This window comes from Oncorhynchus keta, chromosome 31 (assembly GCF_023373465.1).
Source record: "Oncorhynchus keta strain PuntledgeMale-10-30-2019 chromosome 31, Oket_V2, whole genome shotgun sequence".
NCBI lineage: Eukaryota > Metazoa > Chordata > Actinopteri > Salmoniformes > Salmonidae > Oncorhynchus > Oncorhynchus keta.
The window spans coordinates 7,022,746-7,040,879 of record NC_068451.1 but is presented as its reverse complement, the minus strand read 5'-3'; the positions used below and the strand labels follow the sequence as shown (position 1 = coordinate 7,040,879).

General features: G+C 43.7%; 1 protein-coding gene across 2 annotated transcripts in view; it reads right to left on the bottom strand.

The window, feature by feature from the left end:
- Positions 1–18,134, bottom strand: part of LOC118364286 (R-spondin-1-like) — a 38,472-nt gene that overhangs the window by 9,754 nt on the left and 10,584 nt on the right. Inside the window, exons 3-5 of one of the 2 annotated variants that reach the window (XM_052489381.1) lie at positions 16,548–17,268; positions 13,739–13,930; positions 4,866–5,009 (exon numbers count right to left, since the gene is read on the bottom strand). In XM_052489381.1, the coding sequence (XP_052345341.1) occupies positions 4,866–5,009; positions 13,739–13,930; positions 16,548–16,647 (436 nt within the window). In that variant the 5' untranslated portion in view covers positions 16,648–17,268. The remainder of the gene's footprint in view (positions 1–4,865; positions 5,010–13,738; positions 13,931–16,547; positions 17,269–18,134) is intronic. The other variant, XM_052489383.1, reaches the window with a different exon arrangement.

Sequence of the window (18,134 nt, the reverse complement as noted above, 5' to 3'; positions counted from 1 at the left end):
ATCCACATATTCTAGGTCAGAACCGTCCAGGGATGTGATGCTAGTCGGGCGGGCGGGTGCGGGGAGCGAACGGTTGAAAAGCATGCATTTGGTTTTACTAGCGTTTAAGAGCAGTTGGATGCCACGGAAGGAGAGTTGTATGGCATTGAAGCTCGTTTGGAGGTTAGTTAACACATTGTCTAAAGAAGGGCCAGATGTATACAGAATGGTGTCGTCTGCGTAGAGGTGGATCAGGTAATCACCCGCAGCAAGAGCGTCATCATTGATATATACAGAGAAAAGAGTCGGCCTGAGAATTGAATCCTGTGGCACCCCCATAGAGACTGCCAGAGGCCCGGACAACAGGTCTTCCGATTTGACACACTGAACTCTATCTGCAAAGTAGTTGGTGAACAAGGCGAGGCAGTCATTTGAGAAACCAAGGCTATTGAGTCTGTCGATGAGAATACTGTGATTGACAGAGTTGAAAGCCTTGGTCAGGTTGATGAAGACGGCTGCACAGTACTGTTTTTTTATCGATGGTGGTTATGATATAATTTAGTACCTTGAGCATGGCTGAGGTGCACCCGTGATCAGCTCAGAAACCGGATTGCACAGCGGAGAAGGTACGGTGGGATTCGAAATGGTCAGTGATCTGTTTATTAACTTGGCTTTTGAAGACTTTAGAGACGCAGGGCAGGATGCATATAGGTCTATAACAGTTTGGGTCTAGAGTGTCTCTCCCTTTGAAGAGGGGGATGACCGCGGCAGCTTTCCAATCTTTAGGAATCTTGGACGATACGAAAGAGGTTGAACAGACTGGTAATATGGGTTGCAACAATGGCGGCGGATACTTTTAGAAAGAGAGGGTCCAGATTGTCCAGCACAGCTGATTTGTATGGGTCCAGGTTTTGCAGCTCTTTCAGAACATCTGGGGGGCAGAGCTGTTGGCTGGGGTTGGCATAGCCAGGAGGAAAGCATGGCCAGCCGTAGAGAAATGATTATTGAGATTTTCGATTATCATGGATTTATCGGTGGTGACCGTGTTACCTAGCCTTAGAGCAGTGGGCAGCTGGGAGGAGGTGCTCTTGTTCTCCATGGACTTTACAGTGTCCCAAAACTTTTTGGAGTCAGAGCTACAGGAAGCAAATATCTGTTTGAAAAAGGTAGCTGACTGCGTGTATTGGTTCCTGACTTCCCTGAACAGTTGCATATCGCGGGGACTATTCGATGCAATTGCATTCTGCCACAGGATGTTTTTGTGCTGGTCAAGGGCAGTCAGGTCTGGAGTGAACCAAGGGCTATATCTGTTCTTTGTTCTACATTTTTTGAAATTGGCATTCTTATTTAAGATGGTGAGGTAATTATTTTTAAAGAATGACCAGACATCCTCGACTGACGGGATCAGGTCAATATCCTTCCAGGATACCCAGGCCAGGTCGATTAGAAAGGCCTGCTCGCAGAAGTGTTTTAGGGAGCGTTTGACAGTGATGAGGGTTGGTCGTTTGACCGTGGACCCATAGCAGATGCAGGCAATGAGGCAGTGATCGCTGAGATCCTGATTGAAAACAGCAGAGGTGTATTTTGAGGGCATGTTGGTCAGGATGAAATCTATGAGGGTACCCATGTTTACGGATTTAGGGTTGTACCTGGTGGGTTACTTGATGATTTGTGTGAGATGGAGGGCATCTAGCTTAGATTGTAGGACTGCCGGGGTGTTAAGCATATCCCAGTTTAGGTCACCTAACAGAACGTACTCTGAAGATAAATGAGGGGTGTCATGACGTTGGCCTGGGGTGTAGGTTTATGACAGTCATAAACACTTCTTCCCCCCTTTTTCCTCTCTCTACCCTACTGATGTTACATTTGCAAAAACCTTGGTTAACATAGAGATTCTGGGAACATCAGTAGGTGGGGGGAAATGAACTGTATTCTGGTAATCTGAACAATTGAACATATGCTGTCAGTTCGGTTGTCATCTGAGACATTCTCATCAATGATAAGATGACATAAACTCTACAGTGGACAATCACAAACACATCAGAGTTATCGGTTCACATGGAATTGTTGTTCAATTTAAATGTTTGAATATGAAATTATTTGTGATGGGATGAAATGAGATTTTAGCTTCTAAAATGTGAGATTTGGATTTTCATAAGATAGTGCTGCTCAATCAGTGGCCCGCCCCTGTGAAGGGACATGGGCTATAAAACTTTTCAAACGCGCCCTCCTCTCCCTTCCTATATAAGCCCTTGACGACAATATAACTTCATGTTCCGAGGATGTAAGACGACGGTCCTATGTCAGAATGGTTCAGATAATATCTACAGAACGAAGCCAACATCAGCGTGAGCTTTGGTTGCGAATGGTATGAACTCTTATTCACTACAGAAGTGATACCTCCTAGCCGTTGAGTTAGCAACAGCAGATGCAACAAGGGTTAGGAAGGAACAGACAGAGTATCCCATCTATCACCCAACGACATTATTACAACGTATCCAATTGACAAGCAGATACATTCTTCAAAGGACTCGGTTTGGCAACACGGCCTTCCATCTACCACCAACCTACCGAAGCGCAGCTCAGAGTAAATCATGATTGCATTTTCCTTTTCCAAATGGGCGGTAATTTAGAATGCATAATATACTGTATTTACGATAGCACAGCTTCTCCCTATGTCCCTCAGTCTTCCTGCTCTTTCACTCAAGCCCAGCCCTTTTCTTTTGTGTAACCAGCGGTCATATCTGTTCCGCCCGCTAGGGACATTTTCCTTTATGATGTAATTTGTAATCAAGTTATGGTTTAAATATGTGTATGTGTAATTCTGTGTGATTAGTTAGGTACTTAGTAAATAAACAATTAAACTCACTTTTGTATTGCTGATTCAACTTGTTAGCCGGGGTTCGTGCAGATAACTAAGAATTATCAACTTTCAGATGAGACTGAATTAAGGTGACGATTAATGTTGACTACTATTGATGTAAAATATTACAAGGTCTTGAAGAGTTTATTCGGAAGATAACAGCTCTATAAATATTATTTTGTGGTGATCGACTCTCTACTTAATTACATTTACATGATTAGCTCAATCAGGTAATAGTAATTACGGAGAAATTATTTTATAGAATAGCATGTCATATTACTTAATCCGGCATAGCCAAATACACGACAGGGGCATTGAATTCACATATGGTGTCCAGGGCACAGCTGGGAGCTGAGGGGGTTCTATAACTGGCGGCAACAGTGAGAGACATATTTCTGGAGAGATTAGTTTTTAAAGTTAAAGTTCAAACTGTTTGGGAATAGACGTGGAAAGTATGACATAACTTTGCAGACCATCTCTGCAGTAGATTGCAACTCCTCCTCCTTTGGCAGTTCTATCTTGATGGAAAATGTTGTAGTTTGGTATGGAAATCTCAGAATTTTTGGTGGCCTTCCTAAGCCAAGATTCAGACATGGCAAGGACATCAGGGTTGGCGGAGTGTGCTAAAGCAGTGAGTAAAACAAACTTAGGGAGGAGGCTTCTGATGTTGACATGCATGAAACCAAGGCTTTTCAATTACAGATGTCAACAAATGAGAGTGACTGGGGACATGGAAAGCCTGGATTAACCTCCACATCACCCAAGGAACAGAGGAGGAGTAGGATGAGGGTACGGCTAAAGGCTATCAAAACTGTTCATCTAGTGCGTTCGGCACAGAGAATAAAAGGAGCAGATTTCTGGGCGTGGTAGAATAGATTCAGGGCATAATGTGCAGACAGGGGTATGGTGGGGTGCGGGTACAGTGGAGGTAAGCCCAGGCACTGAGTGACGATAAGAGAGGTTGCATCTCTGGAAGTGCTGGTTAAGCTTAAATTAATTTCTACCGTTTCTAGGAAAATATTTTGAATTTTTTGTGAAAGGCTGGGGTGTGGGAGGGGGTGAAGCAAGCAAACTTCATACTGCCAAAAACAATGGCAGGGAAATTAGAGAATATATGACAAGAGCAGCTGGATTGAGCACTTTATGGAAGGTAAGGGAGCAGGGGCAATGCCAGAATGTCACCCTGGGGGTTGAGAGCTCCTCTCTGAAGAGTCAAGAGGCCTGGGGCATCCAGCTAGCACTAGCCTTGCAGAGTAATGTCATTAGTGCTCTATTTGCTTACTTGTGACAGAAATCATTTAGAAAGAAATCAATCAAATTTCCTTATCATCCAGCAGGCCTCCCTTCGAAGTTCAGCGCGCTCGCTGGTGATTGAGAAACAGCAGAAAGAGAAAGAAGAAAAAGAACAGAGGACGAGATCTCAACAGCACACAGCTTCTCCATGTCAATGAAGTCTTGAACTGAACTCTCATATGGCAGGCGATATTCATCCGACAGGCAGAACATACTTGGCTGCTGATAGCTGAAGGGTATTTAGTATACCATGTGTGATGGGTTAGGGTGAACGGGGTACATTATGGGGTCAAATATGCACCTGAGAAACATTTAAGACTTTGTGACAGGTTCTCAACACAGGGTAGCCTAGTGGTTAGAGCGTGGGCTAGTAACCGAAAGGTTGCAAGTTCGAATCCCCGAGCTGACAAGGTACAAATCTGAACAAGGTAGTTTATCCACTGTTCCTAGGCCGTCATTGAAAATAAGAATTTGTTCTTAACTGACTTGCCTAGTTAAATAAAGGTTAAATGAAAATAGAAAATGAGTAAAATATGCTTAATACTCAAGGTATGGGTAGTGTGGGACTTACAGTAATATTCTCTGAGCAATTGAGATTGTGAACTAACATCTTATTCAAAAGCTAATATGTGCCAAAAGGCAACATGCCCTTAAACGCATAGTTCATAATCCAGTTCAGTGTCAGCTGTGAGTGAAGCTGTGAAAGGAAGAGAGGTCAGAGGTCACTCACCTACACACTCCATGGTCCCGTTGGTGGTGCTGAGGCCTTCAGGGCAGCTGGGGTAGCATCGCCCTCTGTGTGAATATAAGCCCTCCTTACATTTTGTGCAAAAATTTCGATTGAAACACTCCTCACAATTCTCTATTTTACATTCTGAAAGGAAAGGGGGGGGGGGGAAGAGTCAAAGAGAGGAGAGAATGAGAAAATTAAAGCGCACTTAGTTGAGTTCATATTCATTGTGTTAACATAGTATACATGTACATTAACTGACAGCATAACACATCACTGTTCATTGTTCTGGCTTCAAGCTTCCATGTTAATACAGAATAATGCAGTATTACTATACAAAAACAGCAAAGTATGTTTAAAAATGTGAAGCCTTTCTGCTGCACGAAAGGATCCTCTTCTCCTTGGGGGAGGACAAGAATGTAGCCTGATTTATATCTCCTATGAGAGATTTATTAGTGATAAAACAATGGGGAGAGACTCTTTGGGGGGATTCTGCATGAATAACACCAATGTCTGAAAAGCATATGCATACCACGGCTATATTTTTTGGAAACCGGGTGGCCGGGTACTGGCCAAGAGTAGAGAGCACGTCAGTGGATTTCCAGAGGTCTCCACGCACCTTTGCCTCGTTAAACTCAGCTTCTCCAGTCAAACAAACAACTACTTTAAATTGAGGGTAATTATGGGCCCAGGAGAATGAAAAACAGACACCTTAGAGGACTACCAAGAGTCCCCCTTTCTCATCCCAACCCTTCTCCTAGCCCACCTTTTTCATTACCATCATTATCTTATTCTGAAATAATAACATTTTCTCTGCCAGAATCAGAGTGTAGAAACAGAGGCACGCTAAGCGAAGGTCACAGATGTAATCCTTACATCTCTGGATAGGAATATCCAGTCACAAAACACTAGACACCTTTCCCATAAATAACTAAAATAAAGAATGTCTAGTCGGCTGGAGTCTTGCCAGGAGTTCGAAACGAGCTAAAGGGAAGAATCCTCGTTGGGATTTTAATGCCCTAACCTCAATTATTACTTTAGGCTCTTGACAGCTAAATTTGACTTTAGTGATGTTTGGAGAAAATACATTAGGTCTACATTTGTAAAAGTAAAACAAATGTGGCTAACAAGACATCTTGGGGATTTCGATATGTCCTAAATGGATGGGGCTGACTGGATAATAACAGCAGGTTAGCCACGGAGAGGCTTGAGAAGGAGGTGGAGGAGACTAACCAGCATGCACAGCGGCCTTTCGGGATTCAGTGGACAACATTGAAACAATAACGACTAAGGTTAAGTTAAATTCAAGTGACAGTAAAACATTAACAAAAATGTGGGGATTAGAGTGAGCCAGAACTTTTGTTGTTTTATTCCAAATTTGACTATTTTCCCAAACCTGCTTCCTGAGTACCTCGCAGACATACATGCTCGGAGGTTATTGCCCTGTGTTAATGTTCACATACAGTACATATACAAATGTTTGTCAGGCTATTGCAAATACATGTCTTGAAGCAGAGTACGCTCAATGTTGCACTATATTACAAAGTTACACTGAGGCCAATATGTTCAGGTAGATCATCATTATGCATCTTGTTTTGTGATTTCAGGTAGCTACATGTATAAACAACGCAATGTGGGGTAATAAGTATTGTTTTATTGAGCAGGCCCCTATTTCGGTCCATGTTGCTGGAATGAGGAGTATCACACATACCAGCCCCACTTATTCCAACCTGAAACTTCTTCTGCTGATTGACAATAAGCTTCCCTGCTGCGAAGGCATCTGGACAGTTACAACTCCTCCAGGAGGAGCTGTGTAAATCTGTATGCTATCTCATCTTCCACTCAATATCAGGTCTATAAAATACTAGGGTTAAAGAGGAGGCAAACACTGTTCAAAAGAAAGCAATAAGTGCTTCTTATGCCTCAGTATGTACAGTACCAGTCAAAAGTTTGGACATACCTACTCATTCCAGGGTTTTTCTTTATTTGTACTATTTTCTACATTGTATAATAATAGTGAAGACATCAAAACTATGAAATAACACATATGGAATCATATAGTAAGCAACAAAGTGTTAAACATATCAAAACATATTTTATATTTGAGATTCTTCAAAGTAGAGGCCAGGTCATCTGATGCAGCACTCCATCACTCTCCTTCTTGGTCAAATAGCCCTTACACAACTTGGAGGTGTGTTGGGTCATTGTCCTGTTGAAAAACAAATGATAGTCCCACTAAGCGCAAACCAGATAGGATGGCATATCGCTGCAGAATGCTGTGGTAGCCAAGCTAGTTAAGTGTGCCTTGAATTCTAATTAAATCAACAGTGTCACCAGCAAAGCACCCCCAAACCATCACACCTCCTCCTCCATGCTTCACGGTTGGAACCACACATGCAGAGATCATTCGTTCACCTACTCTGTGTCTCACAAAGACACGGCAGATGGAAACAAATATCTCAAATTTGGACTCATCAGACCAAAGGACAGATTATCTCCGGTCTAATGTCCATTTCTCATGTTTCTTGGCCCAAGTAAGTATTTTCTTTCCAATGGTGTCCGTTAGTAGTGGTTTCTTTGCAGCAATTCGACCATGAAGGCCCGATTCACACAGTCTCCTCTGAACAGTTGATGTTCGGATGTATCTGTTACTTGAACTCTGTGAAGTATTTATTTGGGCTGCAATTTCTAAGGCTGGTAACTCTAATGAACTTATCCTCTGCTGCAGAGGTTACTCTGGGTCTTCCTTTCCTGTGGCGGTCCTCATGAGAGCCAGTTTCATCATAGCGCTTGATGGTTTTTGCAACTGCACGTGAAGAAACGTTCAAAGTTCTGGAAATGTTCCGTATTGACTGACCTTCATGTCTTAAAGTAATGATGTACTGTTGTTTCTCTTTGCTTATTTGAACTGTTCTTGCCAGAATATGTACTTGGTCTTTTACCAAATAGGGCCATCTTCTGTATACCCCCCTACCTTGTCACAACACAACTGATTGGCTCAAATGCATTAAGAAGGAAAGAATATCCCCAAATTCACTTTTAACAAGGCATACCTGTTAATTGAAATGTATTCCAGGTGACTACCTCATGAAGCTGGTTGAGAGAATGCCAAGAGTGTGCGAAGCTGTCATCAATTCAAGGGGGGCTACTTTGAAGGATCTCAAATATAAAATATATTTTGATTTGTTTAACACTTTTTTAGTTTACAACATGATTCCATGTGTGTTATTTCATAGTTTTGATGTTTTCACTATTATTCTACAATGTAGAAGATAGTAAAAATAAAGAAAAACCCTGGAATGAGTAGGTGTGTCCAAACTTTTGACTGGTACTGTAATATGGAGAACCACAGGACACCACTGTTTCGAGACTACTATCAAATCTTGGTCATGTTCACATTTTAAAATGTTTTGCATCAGAAAACTAAAATGGGGGCCTTCTGGGTGGCGCAGTGGTATAGGGTGGCGCTGTGCCACCAGAGACTCTGGGTTCGCACCCAAGCTCTGTCGCAGCAGGCCAACCGGGAGGTCCGTGGGGCGACGCACAATTGGCCTAGCATCGTCTGGGTTAGGGAGGGCTTGGCCGGTAGGGATATCCTTGCGCACCAGCGACTCCTGTGGCGGGCTGGGCGCAGTGCACACTAACCAGGTCGCCAGGTGCACAGTGCTTCCTCTGACACATTGGTGCGGCTGGCTTCCGGGTTGGATGCTCACTGTGTTAAGAAGCAGTGCAGCCTGGTTGGGTTGTGTTTCAGAGGACGCATGGCTTTCGACCTTAGTCTCTCCCGAGCCCATACGGGAGTTGTAGCGATGAGACAAGATAGTAACTACTAACAATTGGATACCACGAAATTTACCCCCCCAAAAGAAAACTAAAATGGGTGTTTCTTATTTGGACAGTTATTCCCTCCCATTCCATCAGATTTGTTCAGTTTGGTGATTAATGAACATTACTTTTTTCAAAAGACATGTATGTACCTTATGACTCATGAGTTTACCTGTTAGGAAATTTGTTTGTAATAGAAGAAAACGAAACATTACAGACATCTGCTATTAGATGATTTTGCAACAACCTATCTAACAAAACAACTTGCATACACCAAAACAACCTGCGTGTTCTTCCTGTAACAAAATATAATGACTACAAGCTGCCTTGCTCTCTAATTACCTATCATCATGCGTACTTTCCTAAAAAATAAGAAGTAGATTTAATTTACCTTTGAAGAGGCAAGTTTAGATGTATGATTCACAAGGGAACTTGCCAAATGAATAATTCAGATGTGTCAAGAAAATATAAATTTACTTTTAAAAGATGGATGTTTTGATACATAAATGGTAAAACTCAATGAATAGGGACTGTGAACTGGCATGAACCCCTGGCTCGCGAGACAAAAAAAAAGGAAAAAAATACATCCTTGAAAAAACAGACAAACAACAGTGCATTAGAATTTTTTTCTTTTGAGCTTCTTCCATTCCTGTTTTCCACCCACAAGTAAGAGAAAACAGACCACGAGCCGGGCCCTTGGCACCACTGGTTCAGAAAAAAGGTATTACTCGCCACCAGAACCAACATGGAGGAGTTTTGTAAACATGAACATGTATACCAACCCTATTCCACCCTATTTCAACCCACACCCCTTAATAAAGGAAGGATGGACCTACTGATTTGTTCTCTGTATTTTTGCTTGCTCATTAAGAAATGCAGCTGCCTAGACTGAAGACAAATGAGAGTTGTCTTGTGGGTGTGGTTTGCATGTGGGAAGTGTTAGTACATTTACTCTGCCAAAACAGTACACAGTTACAGTCACTCACTCTTCTAGATAACTTGAAACAGTCTAACCAGGTATTGTGTCTGGAATTAGCCTAAGCTAGCTAGTGCTAGCCAACTTTTTTTCGCCAATTAGCTTCAGCCGGCTGGTGTGCGACCGTTGAAAAAGTGGTTTGACTGGATAGCCTATGTCACGGGCCAATTAGGGATCATCAATAAATTACACAATGTAAATGTCATGTTTAAGTTCTCATTAAATGCTTTCAATATTTCAATATGAATGTATACAATTTATAATCAGTTTAATGTTTTTTCAGTCATTGACATTTGGAGCTATTGAAATGTTCAAATATTGTCCCATGTACACTACCGGTCAAACGTTTTAAGAACATTGTAGAATAATAGTGAAGCCATCAAAACTATCAAATAACACATATGGAATCATGTAGCAACCAAAACAGTGTTAAACAAAGCAAAATATATTTTATATTTGAGATCCTTCAAATATCAAGGCAAAGGGTGGCTAACAGCTTTGCACACTCTTGGCATTCTCTCAACCAGCTTCATGAGTTAATCACCTGTAATGCATTTCAAATAACAGGTGTGCCTTAATTTGTGGAATTTCTTTCCTTCTTAATGCGTTTGACACAATCAGTTGTGTTGTAACCCAAACAAGGGCACTGCGTTCATCCACCTCTGGCCTGCTCGCCTCCCTACCACTGAGGAAGTACAGTTCCCGCTCAGCCCAGTCAAAACTGTTCGCTGCTCTGGCTCCCCAATGGTGGAACACACTCCCTCACGACGCCAGGACAGCGGAGTCAATCACCACCTTCCGGAGACACCTGAAACCCCACCTCTTTAAGGAATACCTAGGATAGGATAAAGTAATCCCCCCCCCCCCTTAAAAGATTTAGATGCACTATTGTAAAGTGGCTGTTCCACTGGATGTCATAAGGTGAATGCACCAATTTGTAAGTCGCTCTGGATAAGAGCGTCTGCTAAATGACTTAAATGTAATGTAAATGTTGTGACATGGTTTGGGAGGGGGTATACAGAAGATAGCCCAATTTGGTAAAATACTTTATTATGGCAAGAACAGCTCAAATAAGCAGAGAGAAACGACAGCTCATCATTACTTTAAGACATGAAGGTCAATCAATACAGAACATTTCAAGAACTTTGAAAGTTTCTTCAAGTGCAGTCTCAAAAACCATCAAGCGCTATGATGAAACTGGCTCTCATGAGGACCGCCACAGGAATGGAAAATCCAGAGTTACCTCTGCTGCAGAGGATAAGTTCATTAGAGTTACCAGCCTCAGAAATTGCAGCCCAAATAAATACTTCAGAGTTGAAGTAACAGACACATCTCAACATCAACTGTTCAGAGGAGACTGTGTGAATCAGGCCTTCATGGTCGAATTGCTGCAAATAAACCACTACTAAAGGACGCCAATAAGAAGACGAGACTTGCTTGGGCCAAGAAACACGAGCAATGGACATTAGACCGGTGGAAATCTGTCCTTTGGTCTGGAGGCCAAATTGGAAATGTTTGGTTCCAACTGCCGTGACGAGGCGTGGGTGAACAGATGATCTCTGCATGTGTATTTCCCACTGTAAGGCATGGAGGAGGAGGTGTTATTGTGTGTGGGTGCTTTGTTGGTGACACTGTCTGTGACTTATTTAGAATTCAAGGCATTCTACAGCAATATGCCATCCCATCTGGTTTGCGCTTAGTGGGACTATCATTAATGTTCAACAGGACAATGACCCAACACACCACCAGGCTGTGTAAGAGCTATTTTACCAAGAAGGAGAATGATGGAGTGCTGCGTCAGATGACCTGGCCTCCACAATCCCCCGACCTCAACCAAATTGAGATGGTTTGGGATGAGTCGGAACGCAGAGTGAAGGAAAGGCAGCCAACAAGTACTCAGCATATGTGGGAACTCCTTCAATAAAATCATTCCAGGTGAAGCTGGTTGAGAGAATGCCAAGAGTGTGCAAAGCTGGCATCAAGGCAAAGGGTGGCAATTTGAAGAATCTCAAATATAAAATATATTTTGATTTGTTTAACACATTTGTGGCTAATGCATGATTCCATATGTGTTATTTCATAGTTTTGATGTCTTCACTTTCCCCCTTCTGATGACCAGGTGGCGAAACGCATCTCTGCATGTCTGGCAGACATATCAGTGTGGATGACGGATCACCACCTCAAGCTGAACCTCGGCAAGACGGAGCTGCTCTTCCTCCCGGGGAAGGACTGCCCGTTCCATGATCTCGCCATCACGGTTGACAACTCCATTGTGTCCTCCTCCCAGAGCGCTAAGAACCTTGGCGTGATCCTGGACAACACCCTGTCGTTCTCAACTAACATCAAGGCGGTGGCCCGTTCCTGTAGGTTCATGCTCTACAACATCCGCAGAGTACGACCCTGCCTCACACAGGAAGCGGCGCAGGTCCTAATCCAGGCACTTGTCATCTCCCGTCTGGATTACTGCAACTCGCTGTTGGCTGGGCTCCCTGCCTGTGCCATTAAACCCTACAACTCATCCAGAACGCCGCAGCCCGTCTGGTGTTCAACCTTCCCAAGTTCTTTCACGTCACCCCGCTCCTCCGCTCTCTCCACTGGCTTCCAGTTGAAGCTCGCATCCGCTACAAGACCATGGTGCTTGCCTACGGAGCTGTGAGGGGAACGGCACCTCAGTACCTCCAGGCTCTGATCAGGCCCTACACCCAAACAAGGGCACTGCGTTCATCCACCTCTGGCCTGCTCGCCTCCCTACCACTGAGGAAGTACAGTTCCCCCAGTGGTGGAACAAACTCCCTCACGACGCCAGGACAGCGGAGTCAATCACCACCTTCCGGAGACACCTGAAACCCCACCTCTTTAAGGAATACCTAGGATAGGATAAAGTAATCCCCCCCTTAAAAGATTTAGATGCACTATTGTAAAGTGGCTGTTCCACTGGATGTCATAAGGTGAATGCACCAATTTGTAAGTCGCTCTGGATAAGAGCGTCTGCTAAATGACTTAAATGTAAATGTTAAATGTTCACTATTATTCTACACTGTAGAAAATAGTAAAAATAAAGAAAAACCATTGAGTGAGTAGATGTTCTAAAACTTTTGACCGGTAGTGTATATTGTGTAATTTACTGATAGGGATATCCAAAAGTCAAACCAAATTTACAATGGGATACCAGCCTCTGCCCCCCTACACCCCCACCCACCTTAACTCCATGACTTACATTTTTTTCCTTAATCGTCTTCCAAATCTCTGTATTGAACGAGACTGACTTTAATGATTACACTTTGTGTTACAATTTTGACACTAGAAGGTCATTTTTTGGTTCAGTTGGTCTTTAAAGGTAGACTTGGCAAAACGACGTTACCACGAGCAGCACCACAGATATTGAGATGAGTGAGGTGCAAGACTTCGCTCTCACACAGTCACACACAGTATGTGCGCATGTGCACGGGTTCGCTTCACACTGTTCACAAAGTGGTAGCCAGGGCACCAAAACAGAGGAGGTTGAACCTCACTATTCAACGCTCTGAGTTGTTGCAGAAATTGCCCCACTTTGCTGTGTACTTTCTGCATCTATGCCATACCGCTTAGTCTTACCTTTAAACTGTCTGAACATTACTGCAACAGAACAATAATTCTCCTGCCATCAGTTCAAGGCCCTGTCTCAGTTCAAGGCCATTCTCCAGCTTGACAGATGCTGGTCTTTATGAGTGTGTTGTTGTGTTGCATGTCATTGCTGTGGCTGTGGTCATGTAGTGAAGACAGCTCCTTCCACACATGGCACAGCAGTTCAAAGTGGAAATTACACCTCACTTACCACTGGACCACATTAGTGCCCATTGTGTGTTTACCATTATGGTGACACATTGTGATGATATGCATGTGGTACTGTGGAATATCTTGAATATGGTTTGTTTTGTCCAACACAGAAAAAAAATGTCAATACAAATATAGGAAACCTTCTTACTGAGGCTTTCCTGGTCAGTTCACATCATAGTCACGAAAAACTCCTCGCCCTACTTATGACACAATGCATTTAAAAAACGAACAACAAAGTCCAAGAATCCAAACTCACGAATGCATCTGTTGGTATCGGGAGTCCGCATGCCGAAGTATCCCTGTGGGCACGAGGCGAGGCACACGCCTATCTGGCGGATGTCGTTGCGCTCCAGGAGAATGAAGAGTTTGGGCTTACATTTTATACAGCCATTGTATTCGGAACATCGCTCACAGCCATTTGAGCAAGATGGTGGCCCCTCAGTGCTAACTGTGGAAAGATGAGGGGAAAGAGAGAAGGAGAGGGAGAAAGAGAACAGTCATTAAAAACCAGCATATAAGGTCCAGTTACCACAAAGTGAATAAAGAGAAGTGTTTATCTGTTGGCTACAAACACTAGATTCAACACTGGCAGTATCAGTGAGGACATGGCCCTTGTCTATTTTTGCACCACATAGCCATAAACCTGGCAGTAGTTCATGTTGCAGCTAATCTAACCAGGGGCCATGCCAAACATCTTTGTTTGAACAGTTTTCTCACTGTTTACTTGAAACTGCTCGCCGGAGATCCTAAACAGATTTTAGTTGGAGAAGCCCGGGTGTTTGGGACTGACATCCCGCTATGATCGATTCCACATCATGCCATGATATCACACAGCAGGGGCCTCCCTGGGTTCAACTAAAAGTGACTCAGCCATCGGGATCTCGCCAATTACACGAACGTGCACGCCAAAAAGCAAAATGCGCACAAATGCGTTCCGTTTCTTCCCAACACTTTTATACAGAGCCGAACATGTTTTGGTGTTTAACCATCCGCCCACGAAGTGGAATATAACAATCTAAGAATTTTACTGAGCCACAAAACTCTGTCTCAAAGCTGCATTTGGCTCTCATTCACATATAAGCCCATGATCATACTTAATATCTTCATATTCCTATTCCCTCATCTTCCAAAAAGGCTAGAACTTGGACACTCTGCTCTGCTGCAGCCAGTCATTTAAATGATTGCTCAGAAAGCGTGTCAATATGCACATCCTGTTTCTAGGGGCCATTTGGTGCCAAAATGGCGGTCATCCCGGTTGATTTATAGGCCTATGTGGTATCAGCATCTAAATATACACACTCACACTGCAATCAATCTGCCATCCCTGTCTCCCAGAGATAAGTTGGGATGGTAAAAGCTTTAAAAATGTTCCCCCCGCAAATCAAATACGCCATGCCTGAGTCATGGTAACCTCACATGGGGATGCACCCAAAGTAGCGATTACACAGCCAGAATCTTAACACTTTAATAATGATAAAAATAATAATCACACTGTGTAATAGTTAACCAAAAGGTGAGGGGCGTGTTTTCAGGTTGTGACACTATTGTCTGGGAATGGAATGCCATGTATGTTGGGACAGTTTTTTGACCCTGCTGATAGAGGTCACAACTGAGGTACTAGAGCGTGAGTAGCCATATAACTACTCTGGATGAGGTGTTGTCGAACCAGGACAGATGGGCACAGAACATACAGAGATGATGTGATGAAAATATGTTTTGTAAATTCAATGCAGATATGTCAATTTCTCATTTCTAATGTATAAACAGTTTCGGACCTAACATATAAAGGCTGTTGCGCTCGGCAAATTTGGAGAACCTGTTTCCCTGAACCTAACTCCTACAAGATGAGTTACCCTAAATCATACACTTCAACCACATGATTATCTACCTGCCAGCCAACAGCAGTGGGTAACATAGTCTGTGGGTTAAACCAACTGAAGGTTCCGTGCCGTGTCAATCTCACTTTGTGTGTCAGTCTCTATAAAGGGCGCTCTAGTATATAAAAAAAAAAAAAACGCTTCAAAATTCAAGGGGGAACACTGTTCACCTGGGATAAAACACTCTTACATGATAATTGACACATGAGTCATAGGTCATTGCTAACTCGTAAGGTATGGTAAATCACACTTTGGGCATCAGAAATACAGATTTATTGTGTAATGAAAAGACATAAAAATTCGAGCAAGACCCATCTGATTAGCCCCTAGCCTATCCTCTGGACATCTATAGCCATGCCGAAGCCAAGCTCTATTTACCAAAGCCAAGCTCTATTTACCGAAGCCAAGCTCTATTTACCAAAGCCAAGCTCTATTTACCAAAGCCAAGCTCTATTTACCAAAGCCAAGGTCTATTTACCAAAGCCAAGCTCTATTTACCAAAGCCAAGCTCTATTTACCAAAGCCAAGCTCTATTTACCAAAGCCAAGCTCAATAAAATTCTGACCTCTCCTGACTGCTTGGATGATTTTCTGAGGTGGGGGTGTAGGGGGGCAGAGGCTGGTATCCTCTAAAAGCTCTTCTGAGGGAAAAGGCATTATATTAAAACCAGTGGTAATGCCTTGCACTGAGATTCACCCCGCTCTGAGGGCAGACACTGAGGATGAGAGTAAGCTCTGTCTTTGTGGGTGCATGAGGTCAGAAAAGTGTTTATAAAACTGCTTGAAAACCAAACAACGCAACACGGTCCAACAGCCATGAGCTGAAGTGTCAGAGAGTTGTTCCACTCAGTGCCTCAGAGGCAGACATGGAGAGAACTGTGGTGCTGAAGCTCTAGCCGTAAAACCCAGGGTGAATCCGCCTAAAACCCGACTATAAACATTCTTAATGCCCATAAAAGCTCAACATAAACCAAGAAAGGCATCATCATAAAAAGAGGAAGAAAAGAGGGTCACTCAAAGACAACTGAGGCTAACATAATCCATCTTGGCAAAACAAATGAGGATGAAGAAAAATAAACAACATGTAATCTTTACTGCGGCCGTTAAATGTTTATAAGAAATGTACCACTGTGGCTCTCAGAGGCTGAAAGAGAGAAAGTGAACGAGAGAAAGGGATTTGGTAACTCACTCCGTCTCTGCCTCCGTCCCTTTGAGAGCTTGAGGCCGCTGTCGCTGTGACCCATGGATCCGAGAAAGACCATCGCCAGAGCCACCAGTCCCAGCTGCATAGTCCCTGGTGCTGACCGGCCACGCGGGGTCCCCCCTGCAGGCAGACAGATCAGGCGGGGGGCCCCTTTCACTCTGTGACAGGTGGATCACTCTGCCGCCGCTGCTGCTGTTGCTGCTCCTCCCTGCTGCTTCTGTCCTCTGGGTCTCTCTCTCTCTCACTCGCTCTCTGTCTCTCACGGTCTCTCTCTATGGGGCTGCTGCGTCCGCAACTCCCTTCAGTAGAGGATTATGCTCCTGCGGCTGCAAATCCAAACATTCCCGGGGCACAAGCCATAACGGTGGTCTGCGTGTGTGTGTGTGTGTGTGTTGACGATGTAATGGAGGAGCGATGCGTGGAGTATGAGAGGAGAGGAGAGGTGGAAAAAGGAGGAGAGGAGAGTGTGGCACTCCTGTCAGTTCAACCCATGAAGACTCGGCGGGGCTAGAAGTGGGGCAGGCAGCCTGTTGGGGGATGGCCAAGGAGCGTTTGGTGTGAATGAGAGCCTGAGCCCCGGAGCATGTGTCTTATTAAAGATGCTCTGAGGAGGTGTGGTGGGAGGGAGAGGAGTGGGGCTGCTTATAGAAGCTGGAGAAAGGTTCTGGACTCCTACGCGTGACAACACTGTCTGTGCCAGGACCTGCTGGGGAGAAAGAGAGAGGTGAGAAGAGAGAGAGACAGACAGACAGACAGACAGACAGACAGACAGACAGACAGACAGACAGACAGACAGACAGACAGACAGACAGACAGACAGACAGACAGACAGACAGACAGACAGACAGACAGACAGACAGACAGACAGACAGACAGACAGACAGACAGACAGACAGACAGACAGACAGACAGACAGACAGACAGACAGACAGACAGACAGACAGACAGACAGACAGACAGACAGACAGACAGACAGACAGACAGACAGACAGACAAAGACACAGACAGACAGACAGACAGACAAACAAAGACACAGACAGACAGACAGACAAACAAAGACACAGACAGACAGACAGACAAACAAAGACACAGACAGACAGACAGACAGACAGACAGACAGACAGACAGACAGACAGACAGACAGACAGACAGACAAAGACAGACAGACAGACAAACAAAGACAGACAGACAGACAAACAAAGACACAGACAGACAGACAGACAAACAAAGACACAGACAGACAGACAGACAAACAAAGACACAGACAGACAGACAGACAGACAGACAGACGCGCTCTAAAACACCAAGCCATTAAGTTAGCATGTCAAGAGAAAATCCACCTCTTGGCCAAGACTGAAACAGATAAAAGATTTTGTAACAAGAACGGAAATTATATCAATTCCAACCATGTCAACCAACAACGAACCAATGATAAGTACTGGAATTCAAAGACAGTAATTTGATTCCTCCGTTTTTTAAACTACTTTGAGGGAAAACGTATTGAAACATTTCCAAAGTACACAGTATTACATCTGATAAGTAAAAGACTTGTTTAGGGCAATCAGCGTCCAT